Source organism: Gadus chalcogrammus, chromosome 8 (assembly GCF_026213295.1).
Source record: "Gadus chalcogrammus isolate NIFS_2021 chromosome 8, NIFS_Gcha_1.0, whole genome shotgun sequence".
In the NCBI taxonomy this organism is placed as follows: Eukaryota; Metazoa; Chordata; class Actinopteri; order Gadiformes; family Gadidae; genus Gadus; species Gadus chalcogrammus.
Genome location: NC_079419.1, coordinates 4,552,553 through 4,569,012, shown reverse-complemented (window position 1 = coordinate 4,569,012; position 16,460 = coordinate 4,552,553). Strand labels below are relative to the sequence as shown.

General features: G+C 46.9%; 1 protein-coding gene across 1 annotated transcript; it reads left to right on the top strand.

Annotated features, from left to right (window-relative positions):
- The first annotated feature begins 1,013 nt into the window (after positions 1–1,013).
- pcmtd1 (protein-L-isoaspartate (D-aspartate) O-methyltransferase domain containing 1) lies at positions 1,014–14,130 on the top strand. The gene is made up of 7 exons (XM_056596936.1): positions 1,014–1,338; positions 6,983–7,453; positions 9,024–9,126; positions 9,388–9,559; positions 10,584–10,707; positions 11,365–11,612; positions 11,700–14,130. The coding sequence occupies exons 2-7, from the start codon at positions 7,147–7,149 to the stop codon at positions 11,883–11,885; spliced, it is 1,140 nt and encodes a 379-aa protein (XP_056452911.1). The 5' UTR covers positions 1,014–1,338; positions 6,983–7,146; the 3' UTR covers positions 11,886–14,130.
- The last annotated feature ends 2,330 nt before the right edge of the window (positions 14,131–16,460 follow it).

The window sequence follows — 16,460 nt, the reverse complement described above, 5'->3', positions numbered from 1 at the left end:
TAATAATTTATTTAGAAGTTATAATATTTAATTCCAATACTACACATTGTTTGCTCAGGAAGTTTTGTGAATAATATTTATTTTTCCCTGGTAGTATTTGATGTTTTGTAATGTGAAATTGTTTTTTTTTTGTGGAATGAAATTAGTAAGATATCAAAGTGTACCGTATTTGCTTTCCTTTTACAATAAATTGTAATGATTTTTCAGTTGAAGTAGTTTGTAAATTGAAACTTCCTATTACTTTTACTATTTCATATTAAGCAGATATGCGGTGTGTTGTACAGTTTGTGTATGGTAGAAATAAACTTTTCAAACGTTTGTATGCCGTTTTATTTACTCTATTAAGATCCCAGTTGACGTTTTTTAACCAAACCTCCACATCGACACTTTTTTTAGGCGTTACCGCCACCTAGCGGTTAGAATTCAGACTGCACAACGTGCACAATGAACTAAACAGGGGGAAATGATCAAGGAAAAAAAAGTGCTTGTTGCTTCTTCATTCACAACATAAGGGATTTCTAAATATATTTTTAAATTACCCCAACACAAAACATCGTCGCTCACCTATCTTGTTGGCTCAATCAAGTACTTGTTTGAATAAAATAAGACTTGATAAAATAAAAGTGGGAACTCAAATGAGCACCAATAAACCTTCATGATGAAGCCTTACCTTGACACAGATTAGTAGTGTTCTGGATGCGGCTCTTAAATACCCACCTCCTTTAGTAAGGCTGTTTGCTAAGGTGTGATTCGATCAACGCGAGCCCAGGCGAATAGCTGGAGTGGGCCCTGCCTCTCGCTTCATAGTGGTTGGTATTTTGATCCCAAGGACACAAGCTTCCATGCATGGCAGTTTCTTCCTCACCATATTATTCCAATGCCTTACTTGAGGCAACTTGGATGTGTGTGTGTGTGTGTGTGTGTGTGTGTGTGTGTGTGTGTGTGTGTGTGTGTGTGTGTGTGTGTGTGTGTGTGTGTGTGTGTGTGTGTGTGTCCCAATCCCGATTACATTATTGGTAAGGGTAGGGACAGACGGACGGACAAACAGTGTCGGCAACAGCACGCCCCTAACTAAAACTGCAGACCACGTGATCTGTGTTTACATCCTCTCAGCTGTTATGTTCTCCTGCGTGGAAAAAAAATAAGAAAGAACAACTAGGTCGTCGGTGTCCTAGACGTCCACCTAACGAGCGATGTAAGTTAAAGAACTAATCCGCTATCTATAGCCAGGCCTAGATCACTTACACCAGCTCGCTGCTGAACGCATCCGACACGCAAACCAAACATTTCCTTCCAAGTGCGTCCGTCAGTCAAGGGGAGTTGAACCAACGCGGAACGGTGAGTGTTTCCACTTTTAGTTGTTAGTTTATTTTTTGTGATCGCACGTCTTTACGTTGAGGATTCATCCACTGTGATCGTGCAAAGTCAGAGCAGAAACCACCGGAGGAGAGCGGCTCTCTTCGCTGTGATCGCCGTCCGGGGGAGCAGCAGAGCTGATTATCTAACCCGCTTTGTCTGTGCGGTGGACGGTGGCGCACTCAGGCCCAACGCGGCTAGGCGCCTAGCCGCTCACTCAGACCGCTCATTAGACTGAACCCATCCGCGTTCTTGCTTCTAAACTGTCAGAAGGTCCCGGGACGAGCCCTGCCCTAGTCCATGGTTCTTATGGCACATGCATGGCCCACCAGCAAAATGTTTAGTGCGTAAACCTGACGACCGAGCAAACTGGGGAGCGATTGTTTACAAGCAGCGAAGCGTCGGTGGTGGTGAAGGAGAACCACGGTGTGTGTGTAAGTGTGGGGGGGAGACTGAGACCCCGGACCACATTAACACACTGAAGTTTCGTCACACGTTTGAAGATGGACGAGCCTCGATTAAAGATTGAGGTCAATCGCACTGCTCTTTTTGGTGGAAGAGCGGAAATAAGTGTTAACGGTGCGCCAGTGTTGTGTTTTACGCGCACAGTGTGGTGGCTTGATCGACATGATCACCGTGGATCCGTCTGGCACGGACGTTTAAACGACACATTATTCACAGAGAAGGGAAATATATCAGACAATGTTTCATGAAAACAATGTTTTTGTTTTGTTCCGAGCGTCACACGCAACGTGAAGCAGCTCTTTCGCACGGTGATTGGTCGAAAGGACAGACTCTGTGTGGCAACTGTGGCACATGATCAGCTGATGACATGATTGGCTAAGGAATATGTCGGTCATCAAAGGGGGGCGGGCCTTGCTGTGAAAGACAACAAGGGTCATGCACACTGCACAGAGCAACGCGATCACTGCTTACACCAACTTTGGATCTTAGATCTTACCACGAATCAATTAGTGAGAAACAAACGTATACAACAATGCACCCTAAACGATTATCAGCTTCGTATCCATTCGTGTCCATGCGTAACACATGTAGGTAGGCCCATTGTCCCCATGTCCGCATATCGTGTTGTTATGGAATTCCAGCCTTCGATTGGCAACATGATCTAGGACTCGTCAGCTAACAGGTGCACCGGGTTGAAACCTGGGCTCCGTTCCAAAATCGGTTGCACATGTCATACATGTGCAACACTTGCTCCTTCCAAAGTAGTATCCATCCATAGACCGTCTGATACCATGGGTGAATTATCAGGATCAGGATCCGAATTACTTTTATTACATCTTAACGTACAAGTACAGAAGAGTACAATTATTAGGCTTGGTTCCTTAACAGCCACATAGCAGCAATAATACAAGACAAAGATAAGTACAAAGAAAAATATGTAAAAAAGAAGTAGCAGCATAGATCAAAATAATACAAATAAAATAAAGTAGGTATTAAGCGAAATCTTATTATTAAGGAGTGAGGGACACTTCTTATTCCCACCTTAAGTAAGCATTCTTGTCATTCATTGAAAAAGGAAACAACAACTCATTATTCATTTACGTTATTCTATGTTAGCTAACCGTATGAGAACAATATAATGTTATCCCAAATTTTTGGGCAAATACTTTCTCCTTTATTTAGAATGGCACGAGGCCAGGGCACGCAGCCTTAACTTCTTATCGTCGCTGCCTCCATTATCTCCCTGTCTGTCCCCTCAATGCTACCCTTCATTCTTCCCTCATTCCACTACTGCGTTTTCCTGCTGCTGTCTGGTTCTTTACCTCTTCTCTACCTTTGGCTGTCTCCCTGAATCTCTTTCTGTATCCATGCTGCCATTCAACTCTGCAGTGGATTAATCAGAGCGAGTAGGTGGTTGATTAAGAGGTCTGAGATAAGCTAAGTGTGAAGTTGGTCTCGGTGAGTGTTTTAAACTTTGCACATGGTGTGCCAAACCATCCTCAAACCAAAACACTTGGAGACAGGGGTGACGTTGTTGCTGTTATGTACTGCAGAAACGATTGCTCCACTGGCCGGAACAGAGCTAGTTATTCATTGGAAACTTGGAAAAAGTAGAGCTCCTCTCCAAGAGAAAACCCCAGGCCTATATTTCTGGCAGGAATATATTTATTTACTTTTACCAGATAATTTTACCAGATCCGATTTACAAACAATAACTACAGTAGTTTTAGTTGTTCCATCATTGCTGGCCTAAACTTTTGCTTCTATGCAATATCCTTCTCTAGTTTCAAGCATCTGGACCTTTACCTTTATATAATTACAACTAGTAGTGATCCTGCAAAACAAAACACTAACTAGGGGGCCGCTTGACGCTTGTAGTCTTTCGCTCGGTTCTCCGTCTCAATGGTAGGGCTAGAACCAAGTGAAAGGACTACAACCAGCCCCCCTTTCAGTTCCCAGTTCCGGTCCGGTTTACGTTTCAAAGGATTTACAAAATGCCCAATAAAACACGACAGAAACTGTGTTTCGCTACCATACGTATTCACCTCAGGTTCAGCCGAGTCCAACCCCTGTCAACTGCCGGCCCTGCCCTCCAGGTTACATCAGACCTGTTATGTCATGCATGGTTTCACAGCTAGAACTCAGTGAAAATCCCCTTAAATGCTTCCTCATCAGTCGCTGCAGTAAAGGGCTGCACAGACAAACTGTTCCCCTCACTCTCCTCACCTCATCAGGCTGAAGTCAGCCCCCGCTAACCGATGCTGGCAGGCGGACGGGCCTTCCAAGGGCAGCGATGGTGCACGGTCTGTTCACCTCAACGTCTGTGCGGCCCTCACGGACACCAGTGTACAGATGTCACTGTACAGTATGGCCACACGGGTTCGGACCGCAGAGTAGACCAGAGGGACCCCAGCCTTGCATAAAAAGAACCATGCGAAAAACCTTCAAACATCCGTTTTCCTATCAACTATACATCGAAGAGGATTAGAGTTTGTTGTGTTTTTGGGTTAAGGCGGAATACAGCTATAAATATATACAGCTAGAAACTGTTATTTACTTTATTGGCAGAGATGTTACTTGTAATGGCGATTCTCATTTTGTTTTGCAGTCTATTGTCTATTTTCGGAGTTGAGGCAGAAGGCTTTAGTCACCAAGTGCTGAATTAAGTTTAGAATGATTTATTTGGGTGGCAGTTCCCATGGTTGACTGTAGCTGCTTGCAGACGGATCCACCCATAGAAACAGAGGAAAGGTGAATTATGTAGACTCTAACCGATTGGGGGACACAGTCAACACGTTTCTATTCAATATGCTTAGTGAACAAGGCTGTTGTTTACACTGGTTATCACCAGGCTGTAAGCTGAACTCCATTAGCTAGCATTCAGGGGAGCGTATCTTTGTTCCCCGGGTCCTATGTTCCCCGGGTCCTATGTTCCCCGGGTCCTATGTTCCCCGCTTTCTATGTGACCAGGGAACATAGGATCCGGCGAGCAAATCATTTTTTCGTAGGATGGTAGGGGCAAGTAACGCCTTTTTCTCCTCTGATTCGCCTGTGATTGGTTAGAATGGCTCTCCTCCGATTGGTTATCGGAGGAGAGGGTAAGGGTTAGGGTAAGGTTAAGGGTTAACCCTCAACCCTAACCCTAACCCTAAACCTGACCCTAACCCTTCGCACCCGGGGAACATAGGACCTGGGGTACGTAGGGATGACCCCGCATTCAGCTAGCATTCAGCTCACATGTAGCTGATGGAGCAAAGTAGGGCAGAGGTGGTCAGAGACTGTCATAGCTGGTTATATTACTAGAGAGAGCATGTGTTGTTGTTGGCATGGGTTGTGTTTCTGGGAACTGGCGGTAAGGCTGCCTGATTAGGGTGTTTTCACAAACAAGTTGGCTCCAACCTGAGCAATTAGTGTGCTCAGTTTGAGCAGACTGCCGGTGAGCCATTCCCCGTCAGACTCGTTTTCAGAGGGATGGAGTCTGGAGAGAGGTTGTGACTAGACTCCATTTTCTGTATGATTGGATGCATATTGCAGGCGGCATATACGTTCATCGCTCTATTTACCTTGTGGATGTGCGTCTTTCGCCTGCGAAGATGTCAGCCAACAGTCTTGTACTCTGTTATGCAGAGAAGATTATTCCGTCTCACCTAACTTTAAACAAAGTAATAATTCAAATTCTGCGTTTCTTGGTGCAGAGACGGGTGAAAATAGTTGATTTGATTGCGCTGTATAGAAGTTGGAGCTACCTCACGGCTTTTGGCCTTCCCTAATGGACTTATCCCCAAACGTTGTTCTGCATTTGTCTGGATATCCATTGCAAATGTGATTACACTTGAAGTATACCGAAGGGCCCATAACTGGGACATACTCATTTATTTACTTGTAATACACACTACCTGCCAGATGGGGGCGCTTTTGAGCCAAACAAACCTCCACTCAGAAACCCCCAGAGCAACTAATCCTGATCATCGTGAGGAGCAGGGCTGGGGGTGGGTGCTGGGTAGATTGGGGTTAGGATGAAACAAACGGCCACATTACCTGTAAATATGAAGGTGAATCAATGATGATGGCTGTTGATGATGGCTCATGAGCATGCCAGTGATAAGCACCCAGTGAAAAACGGCTGCGACGCTGACTCTAACTCCAGCTGCAGCTCCGGTCGCCTCAGCTCGCCTGAGGAGATGCTGGGAGAGGGTGCATTCAAGGCTCCAGCTGCTGCTGCTGCTTCCCACGATAAGCCCGTTGCACTTTGAACAAAAGGATCATGTTTGTTTAATGAATACACACACTGCAACCGACTAGGAGCAACAATTTCTTATTCTTCTAAACGATCCTTAATTATTAAGCAGGCTAATGTATTTTTAATTCCGCTCCCCGTGTTCCTGCTGTGTTCCTCCAGAGCCGGCGGCGTCCTATTCAACAGTGATTTATGTCGAGGTTCATCCAGTACACCTATAGGCCAGCTGGTCTACACGTGAAGGCCTATGTGCTTACAGTGTACATGCATATATCCCAATCAAACAGTATGCATACAATCCATTGCTCACATACTTGGAGCAACACAAATATATATATATATATATTCTTGCTGTCTGAAAAATGACTTGTTCTCTCTCGTAGCTGTTTCTGTCCTCGGGGCAAAATCCAATTCAAAAACACAGTTCCATTTATTTTCCCAGCCAGCTGTTTTGTTCTCCCCCTCCTCTCGCTTTCGGATTCGTAGACAAAAAAGTCTGCCTGCATGCTGACTCTAATCCCCCGGCCGGCGTTTAGAGCGGGAAGACCCCGCTGTGGGCGCAGGGCCTTGACTTGACCCTTCTCCATCCTGTTCTCCCCTCTCCTCCCTCTCTCCCCTCTCTCCTCCTTCTCTCCTCTTTCTCCTCTTTCTCTTCCTTCTCTCCCCTTCCTCTCTCCTCCTTCTTTTCCCTCTCTCCTTTTTCTCTTCCTTCTCTCCTCTCTCTTCCCTTTCTCCCCTCTCTCCCTCTGAACTCCCTCTTCTCCCCTCTCTCCTCTCCCTCACTCCCTTCTCTCCCTTCTTCCCCCTATCTCTCCTCCCTCTCTCAATTCTCCTCCTCTCGTCCCTCTCCTCCCTTTCTCCCCTCTCTTCCCCCTCTTTCCTGTCTCCCCTCTCCTCCCTCTCCTCTCCTCTCTCCCCTCCCAGATGTCCAGGCCGTGGCTGTGGGCTGAGCTTCCTCCGCCGCAGTAGCACCTCCGCTCTCCCTCCTGGATCCATGATTTTGTGAGACACACACCCCCCCCCCCACCCACACCCACCCACCACCACCACCACCACCACATCTACACCACCATCCACCCGGCTCCACCATGGGCGGGGCCGTGAGCGCCGGCGAGGACAACGACGACCTCATCGACAACCTGAAGGAGGCGCAGTACATCCGCACGGAGCGCGTGGAGCGGGCCTTCCGCGCCATCGACCGCGGCGACTACTACCTGGACGACTACCGCGACAACGCCTACAAGGACCTGGCCTGGAAGCACGGCAACATCCACCTGTCGGCGCCCTGCATCTACTCGGAGGTGATGGAGGCGCTGGGCCTGCAGCCCGGCCTCTCCTTCCTCAACCTGGGCAGCGGCACGGGGTATCTCAGCACCATGGTGGGCCTCATCGTAGGTGGGTTCCTGGGGGGGGGACTGCTGGAGGTGGTGGTGGTGGAGGTCCCTGGTTGTGGTGGTGGGTGGTGTGGTGGTGGAGGTCCCTTTTTGTGGTGGTGTTGTGGTGGTGAAGGTCCCTGTTTGTGGTGGTGTTGTTGTGGTGGTGAAGGTCCCTGTTTGTGGTGGGGGGTGTGGTGGTGGTGGTGAAGGTCCCTGTTTGTGGTGGTGGTGGTGGTGGTGGTGGTGGTGGTGGTGGTGAAGGTCCCTGTTTGTTGTGGTGGTGAAGGTCCCTGTTTGTGGTGGTGGTGGTGGTGAAGGTCCCTGTTTGTGGTGGTGGTGGTGAAGGTCCCTGTTTGTGGTGGGGGGTGTGGTGGTGGTGGTGGTGGTGAAGGTCCCTGTTTGTGGTGGTGGTGGTGAAGGTCCCTGTTTGTGGTGGGGGGTGTGGTGGTGGTGGTGAAGGTCCCTGTTTGTTGTGGTGGTGAAGGTCCCTGTTTGTGGTGGTGTTGTGGTGATGTTGGTGGTGTTGGAGGTCCCTGTTTGTGGTGGTTGGTGTTGTGGTGGCGGTGGTTTTTATGGTGAGGTTCCATGGCGGTGGTGTTGTGGTGGTTACATTCGAGGCATTTAGCAGACGATTTTATCCAACGTGACTTACAATGCGTACATTTGTAGGAAGAAAGAGAAACAGCTGTCGTGTTCCTATAAAACAAGTGCCAAGCACTAACAAGCATTAGGTTAACCCATTCCCCGTAAACAACAAGGATAGCTAGGACAAGATGCTACACAATGCACAAAGTTTTATTTTCAATTGCAAGGACGTACAACGCACAATAAGTGCGTACAACAAGTGCCATGACGTACAACATACAATAAAGGGCCTACAGTAAGTACCAGGACGTACAAATATAAAATAAGTCCGTAAGAGGGGTGGGGGGGGGGGGGGGGGGATGTTTTTGGTGGCGTGGTTCCCCCGGTGGTGTTTGACTGGTGTTTGGTGTGATGTTACCAAGGCAGCGTGGGTGTTTTGTGGAAGAGAGACGCTTGCCTCCCTGCTGGAGTGCGCCTCTGATAGTATTCAGTATTGATTGGAAAGACAACAACAACTCTGCTACGAGTCGGAGAGCTCTGGAGGTGGCCCATAGCTTCTGCCTTTTTTTTCCAATCCATTTTAGTTTCTGTGTTTTAATTACTTTTGGTACTAGACCTTCGTCAGACTTTGGTCTTAAATATGATAATATGGTTCTGTAGTCCAGTCTAGGTGCGTACATTAAGTGCAAGGACGTACAACATACAATAAGTGTGACAAGAGGGTTGTATACCTCTATACCAAAGTCCTCAATTGGCTTCTTTAACATTTAAGGTTTCATTATTGTATGCAGAAATGAGCTCCATGACGGGATAACCGATAACCTCTGATACAACCTCTTCAATGGAAATAATTTTCTGCGTAACAGAGGCCTTTGCAAGCAAACGCTGCATTGAATTGGCCTGAATGGTCGCCCATACACTGCGAGGTTAAGATCCAGAGCAAAGTGCACCTTAAGGTGTCGCTCTGATTCTAAAGCCTCTGGAAATGTTTTGCATTTCTGAAGGGCCTTTCGGCGTGAACCACGGGGTCGAGCTCCACAAGGATGTGGTGGAGTACGCCCGCGAGAAGCTGGAGGACTTTGTAAAGAACAGCGAAAGCTTCGACAAGTGAGTAGGCTGTCGGTTTCTTGTTTCCTTTTTAAACGTTGCAGCTTCTCCTCCCATTAAGACCTGCAAATTAAATGATCCAAATGTGTTACATTAATTTTTTTAACTCTCACACTTAAACCAATTAGCCGTGTGAAAAAGGATTTCCGAGAAAGTATTTAGCCGGGGTTGCACAGCGCGAATGCACTTTTATTATTTTTATATCGCTTTTTATTATTTTGATTAAATTATTCATTCCGCCGTTCTGTTCCCCGGTTCCAGGTTCGAGTTCTGCGAGCCCGTGTTCGTGGTGGGGAACTGCCTGGAGATCTCCACCGACAGCCACCAGTACGACCGCATCTACTGCGGGGCGGGCGTGCAGAAGGACCACGAGAACTACATGAAAGTGCTGCTTAAGATCGGAGGCGTCCTGGTCATGCCCATAGAGGACCAGGTAAGTGGGGACGGGGGGGGACGGGGGGGCCTCGAATAACACGCCGGTAAAGCCGGCAGTCATCGATACACACAACGCCCGCCCTGCGCAGAGGGCCGCTGTGGAAGGGGCTCCGGGGCCAGCGAGACTGGTTATGAAATACCCTCATGCATTATTGAAACGCCGGCAGATCGTGAAACTCTGCAGCCCGGCGAAATGGAAACAGGAGAGGGTGTTCAAAATATATTTCGGATTTCTTCCTCTCCTCTTTCTGTGAACGAAAAAATGTTAAATGCTGGAATGTTATCGATGCCCTGGGGTTCGGGTGAAAGGTTACGTAGCGTGCGGAGAGCAGTCGGTTGGTACACACTGTGCTCCGCTGTGCTGCTCGACTCCTGGACTTTGTTTAAACCCGCTTCCCGGGGACTCCTGGGCCCGACCGGGCCCGTGAAGCCTGAGACGTCGGGGTATTCGGGCGGCTTGATCTCTAGTCGTGGATCTTTCCTACGACGGATCAAAGGGGGGGCCTCCGTGGGCCCTGATTTGGACGCGTCCTAAGCCTTTTGAACGGGTGATGAAAAACCAACCCTGCAGCCATTAGAAGGACGGAGTGCAGATTCGACCGACGTTTTATCTTTAGTATACGTTTGTTTTTTTACTGTAGCGTTGTGTTTTGTCTTCCTTCAGAAGAGGAAGACAAATCACTTGCATGGGTGTAACCCGTCTGGCAATAAATCATGTTGTGACATAAAATAGTAGTAATAGTAGTTGTGACATAAAACAATGATAAAATGAGTTGAATTTAGGTCAAAGCTTCCATTTCATCTCCAAGCCGTCTACCAAGACGGACACGCACACCAACGCCCACACACACACGCACACCCACGCCCACACACACACACACACACACACACACACACACACACACACACACACACACACACACACACACACACACACACACACACACACACACACACGCGTATGTATCTGTATTTTGTGTGTTGTTTTGTGATTCATGGTGAGCCTGTTGTCTTGTCTCTAGCTGACCCAGATTACCAGGACCGGCCAGTGCACATGGGAGAGTAAAAACATCTTAGCCGTGTCCTTCGCTCCCCTTGTTCAGCAGAGCAGAGCGGATGGAGACAAACCTGATTCTGTCCAACTGCGTGAGTTTAACATTACTCTCTCCCCGTTCTCCATCCTCCTCGGCTCTCTCTCTCTTCTCGCCGGGAGCTATCTCGCCCCCCAAGTGTTATTTGTCGTTATTTTATGTTCTAAAAAAATGCTGCATTCAAATCGAGATGAATTCAGATCCCATCGACAAAGATGTGGTTCGACTGACACCCCAAAGACCATCACTTGATACACCCGAACCCCACTGATGAGGTCATAACGTCGTTCTTAGTTTGAGTTCTATCTGTCCTCCAACGTTGTCCCTCTCAGAGGATCATCCTTTCAGAGAGACACTGACGCTTCCTGACGTTCCCTCCCCTCTCCTCTTCTCTCTCCCATCTCCTCACTCTATTCCCCCCTCTCCTCTCTCCCCTGTCTCCTCCCTCTCTCCCCCTTCCTTCCTCTCTCCTCCCCCTCTCCTCCCTCCTCTCTCCCCTCTCCTCCCTCCCCTCTCCTCTCTCCCCTCTCCTCTCCTCCCTCCCCTCTCCTCCCTCCCTCCCCTCTCCTCTCTCCTCCCTCTCCTCCCTCCCTCCCCTCTCCTCCCTCTCTCCCCCTCTCCTCTCTCCCCTCTCCTCCCTCCCTCCCCTCTCCTCCCACCACGTCCATCCTTCTTCTTCACGTCTTTCTACCCATGTGCTGATGTCCTCCAGCCCCGCTCAGTGTGCGGAGCCTCCAGGACCTGTCCCGCGTCTACATCCGCCGCACACTGAGGGGCCTGGGGGCCGACGGCGAGGGCCGGGAGGCGGGGCCGACGCGGCGGGCCCCGCCGCAGAAGCGCAAGCGGCGGCGGCGGCGGTGCAGACGGCGCCGCGTCAACGCCTACGTCTTCGTCGGCAACCAGCTGATCCCCCAGACGATGGAGAGCGAGGAGGACGAGGAGGAGGAGGAGGAAGGGGGCGTGATGGTGGTGGGGGGCCGGCAGGCGGAGGAGGAGGTGGTGGAGCAGCACAGGAAGCTGGGCGGCTGCGGGGGGGAGGAGGAGGAGGTGGAGGAGGAGGAGGAGGCGACGACGCTCGAGGAAGAGGAGGAGGAGGAGGTGGGAGGGGAGAGGGTGAGAGATATTGGCGAGGTGGAGGTCCTGAAGCGGGCGAACGTGTTAAGAGACCAAATCACGGCGCTGCCGCTGCCGGAGTCGCTGAAGGCCTATCTGCTGTATTACCGGGAGAAGTAGCCCCCTCACTTAACGTCGAGCTCCTGCTGAATGACTCTCCTCCTTTCCTCTCTCTCCCCTCCTCTCAACTTCTTCTGGTGTTCAGTACAAATGTAGCATTATTATCATTCCAGTCCTGGTGGGACAAACCCACGACGGAGAGACAATTTGCAGTACTTACGTCTTTTGGATACTAATGCGATGGCGGTCATCGTGTCAGGTTCCTGACTTTTTTGTTTTTTACTTTCTAATTACAAACATGGAAACGACGAAGAAGAGAAGAGGCCTCTTGCTCGATGTGAACAGGGTTTCTGCTTCATATTTGGTGTGAATGGTGATGGAATGACTCGGAGAAATGCAGAAATGTTTCAAGGTGAAAACATGATTCTTATATTTGTTAAGAATACCATCATGGGAATAATCAAAAGAGACTGAATGCATATTTTCTCGACGTGTCAAGTTATATCTGGCCATGGACAGACGCTCAATTCTACAGGAAGACTTAAATCGAACCCTTGTTTTGCATTTCCTGAGAGAGGCTTAAAGTACTGTGTTATGGTATAATCAGCAATTAATTTCCAGGTCCATATACACAAAGCTTGAGAATGAGGTCACGTCAGCTTATATTTTCCCTTCTATTCTCACTTTCTATTGTTTAGCCCGCCTGTAAGAGACTGGCGTTTAAGTAGCCTACTGGTGATTATGAATCTGAGGCTTCCGGCGTCGTCTGAGCGTTGAGTGCCTGACGCAAAGGCACAGATGACCTTTCGTGGTTTGATTTTTTGTTTATCTTTTATTTGTTTGCTGAGCCAAATAATAATAAAAATCATAATCAGAGCAATGATGAAATCGTGGGTTAAGGTTCTACTTTTGATTCTCAGCTAGCTTTTATAAAAAATAAATAAAGCGATTTCAGGGCATGACTCCCGATTGCAAAACTGAGTGATTCAAAATATTCTCCCCGACACCCTTTTCTACTCAAATGATGCAAAATCCTCCTAATGGCCGATTTTGAAGCCTTTTCTAGTCTTGGCAGCAGATGTGTCCAAACCATGCACCTTATTCTTCATTCTGACATTTTAAAAGAAAACGAGGCGCCACTTTTTTCCACGGAGGAGGCCTCATTTGTATTGCGGAACGAGAACGAGGACGTGTATGGATGCGAGTCTGTCCAGAACTCTCCAGGCGCTGATGAGAGCTCCTTAGTGCCAGCGTCACCAATCACCGCCGGACGACAGGCCGCTACGCTCCGTGGCGCACAGTCCATTTATCCAATCGATCCCAAAGTCAACATTCCACACCATCAACGATGGCACATGACACACCACTGACGGATGTCATGTTTCATTTGTGTATGCTTTTATTTTTGTATAACTCCTCTTCCTTTTGACTTGCTTCATTTAGTAGTGGTGGTGGTGGTAGTAGTGGTGGTAACAAATGCTGAGTTGAATGTTATGTTATGAATTATAACCGGTATAAAAGTGGTGTAGGTGTATGGACGTCACGTGTTTTATGCATCACGTATAAGTTGCGTTTAGTTCGTTCTAGCGCCCCCTTTGGCTGTACTGTATATTGACACTGGGAAATCATGTCTGTGTACTGTAGATGGACTCTTCTGCTGTTTTTGTTCAAGAGATTCACACATTAGTCCTAATTTGCTCTGATGAATTGATGTGTGCATTTGTTTGGGTTTGTACTGAATGGGTTTAAGTCATGGTGTAGTGTGTGTGTGTGTGTGTGTGTGTGGTGTACATGTATATGTAACATGTAGACTACATGTATGCCAACATGTATATGTAAACATGTACACGTGTTTGTGAATTCTGTTTTGTTTTAGGGGTTGGTCTTTTTCTTCCAGATTTTTAACTCTGGAAAGCTTTTCACATTAGCAATAACAATTTCCTTAACACAATTAACAATCTCCACTAACCACTGAATAGATTTTTATAACGTTAATTGATGATGCAGTGATACAAGTACAATTTTATATATATTAGAGCAATTACAAAGTCCTATATCTCCAGTTGCGGTTGTCTTTTGTAGTTGAGATTAGAGAGGTTTTGGTTAAGACTCATGCTTTCCCCTTTGCAACGAATGAAGTCTAGTTCCTTGTACCAAGCCAAAAGAGTTCTGTCATTGATCAGGGCTATGCTGATTCCCTTAGAGTGCAGTTCATTTAGAAATGGTGTTGTTCCTCTGTATGTGTTTGGCACAAAATAAAGGTCACAATCACATCGTAGACTCTCTGTGTTATTGACTTTTTCATTTAATGTGTTCCTGGGTTTTGTGTGTTGCGGGAAACTATTGCCTTCATGCCGACGTGTTCATGGAATCAAGAGTTTATGAGCGAATACGACTGATTTATATTCTTAGAAGGACAGGGGTGATTGCAGGGTTTCACTGTTTTGAATGCTGTGTTTGTATTTGGATACTGCTGAGAGAGAATATTACTTACTGAGCAAGTAATTAACTACTAATTAAGACGATTTATTGCAGTAATAAGCATCCAATAACAAAAGTTATTTTTAGTAATCATTTAGGTATGTATGTATGGTATTCATTTATGCATTTGTATACAATAGGCTTAGGGTTTACCCTAGCCCTAACATTAATTAATACGTTTTTTAACATGAACACCATTAGTATTATATTACCAGGCCATTTTTCAACTGCTGGTTGTTAGACACCGGGTATCACTGCATTAACTAATGTTAATTCATTGTTCATTGTAACCAATGAATAAAACTTCATTGGTCAGTCGCTACCCGTGTTTAAACACAGGAATACCCCCATAATGTAAAAGTAATACACTTTGCCTTATGATCCTTCTCCAGGTGATATCTATTTATCCACACGTTCAGTGCATGACAAGTAGGCCTGGGCTTATGAAACGACTCATTTATTAAGTTATTACACAACAGATTGTTAATAAAACAGGTGTAATCAGCAAAAAAATAAAAGTCCTCTTGATCCTCGTGTGGATAAGGTGGATAAAATCAAGATAGTTTTAAAGCACATAAAGCGTCGCTCAGACTTTGTCTTTGCATAGACTCCGCACACACACCACCACCTGCACCACCACCTGCACCACCACACCTCTCTCCATTGACACACATGGGCCCTATCTTGCATCCGGCGCAATTGACTTTCTACACTGACGCATGTGTCGTTGATAGTTTGCAACTGGCGCAGAGCGTTCTTTTCCCTCCACCGCCACGCGCCTGTAAATTAGGGAATGATCTTGACACAGACATCGTGTACAAGCCCATCACTTTTAGGATTGATGAGTCTTTGATCGTGAGAAAACGTTGTTTTACCGCGAGTGAGTGTTAAAAATAATGAATGAATGTTGGCGCGCGTGTGTGTATGTGTAAAATAATTAATGAAAGCGGGCGCGCGTGTGTGCGTCAATCTGTTTAAACACACGCAAACTAAACACGCAACGCATGATACAGTCCATGGCAATGTATATTAACGGGGGGACACATGCATATTAGGAACACAAGTCGATAACGATAATTCATACAATACTGGTAAGAAACTAAGTTTGTTAATGTATTGCGTATATATCATTAAATAGAACCACAGTTACCGCATATCATATGTGTGTTAAGTTTTCTTTGCCGAAATTTATTTGAGGACTCAGTGTTTCTGAAGTTGTGGAAGAAAACCTATTCCATGTGTGAATTAGGCCATATTATTTGGCCATAAACTGAGCCATTTCAAGTTTGAAATTCATGTGGTCATGCATCTGTCTCATCGGAGACTGCAAACGCGCTGTCAAAATATCAACTCGTCAGATTCAAATGCGCTCATGGGTCTTAAAGGGGATGGGAGCTGGCACTCTCATTGGTTTATTGCAAGTTACGCCCAAACCACACCTACGGGTAATTAGGCTACTTCAGACCAACCCTTTTTAGATTTGCGCCGGGCGCAAGAGTCATTTATGCGCCGGTAAAATAGCAACATCGCCATAGAACCGCCGAAAAAGCTACTTGCTTGGCGCTTCTCACTTGCGTTTCAGACCGTTAAAATAGGGCCCATGGTGTCAGCTCAACACGCACACATGAAGCACTTTGCTGAATCTATTTAATTTTCCATTTGCTGGAGGTCATCCAACCGTGATCCCTCTCTCCGCTCTTCTTCTAATGTTTAACTCTAGACCTACTTTAGGAAATGGAAGGTAAGAGGCATGACTAACTACGCTAATTGACACCATGTCGCTTTTGAAACACGGCAGGATTTTTAAGTTTGCTTGTCACAAAAACATAGTTCCGGATGGTGCGGTTGCGTTTTCAGGAAGGTCACGGTGCTACGAAACCTTCCGCCGCGGGGCGTCTCTTAACCACCACACCGACATGCCAACAGTTTCTTTACTTTTCAAGTAATAACTTTTTCACTATATACACGCTGAATTGAAAAAGTTAAGATATGTATAAAATACACTGGGGTAATTTGTTCCTTCACCTTGGTCTGTAGGGTGAAGGATAGCAGGTAGGAGGATAAAATGCTACCTTATAACTGGTGCACCACAAATTAACTGAATTGCAATCCCTCAAGTTCCCCCGATAAATCGTTATGCTTTCGCGTTAATTT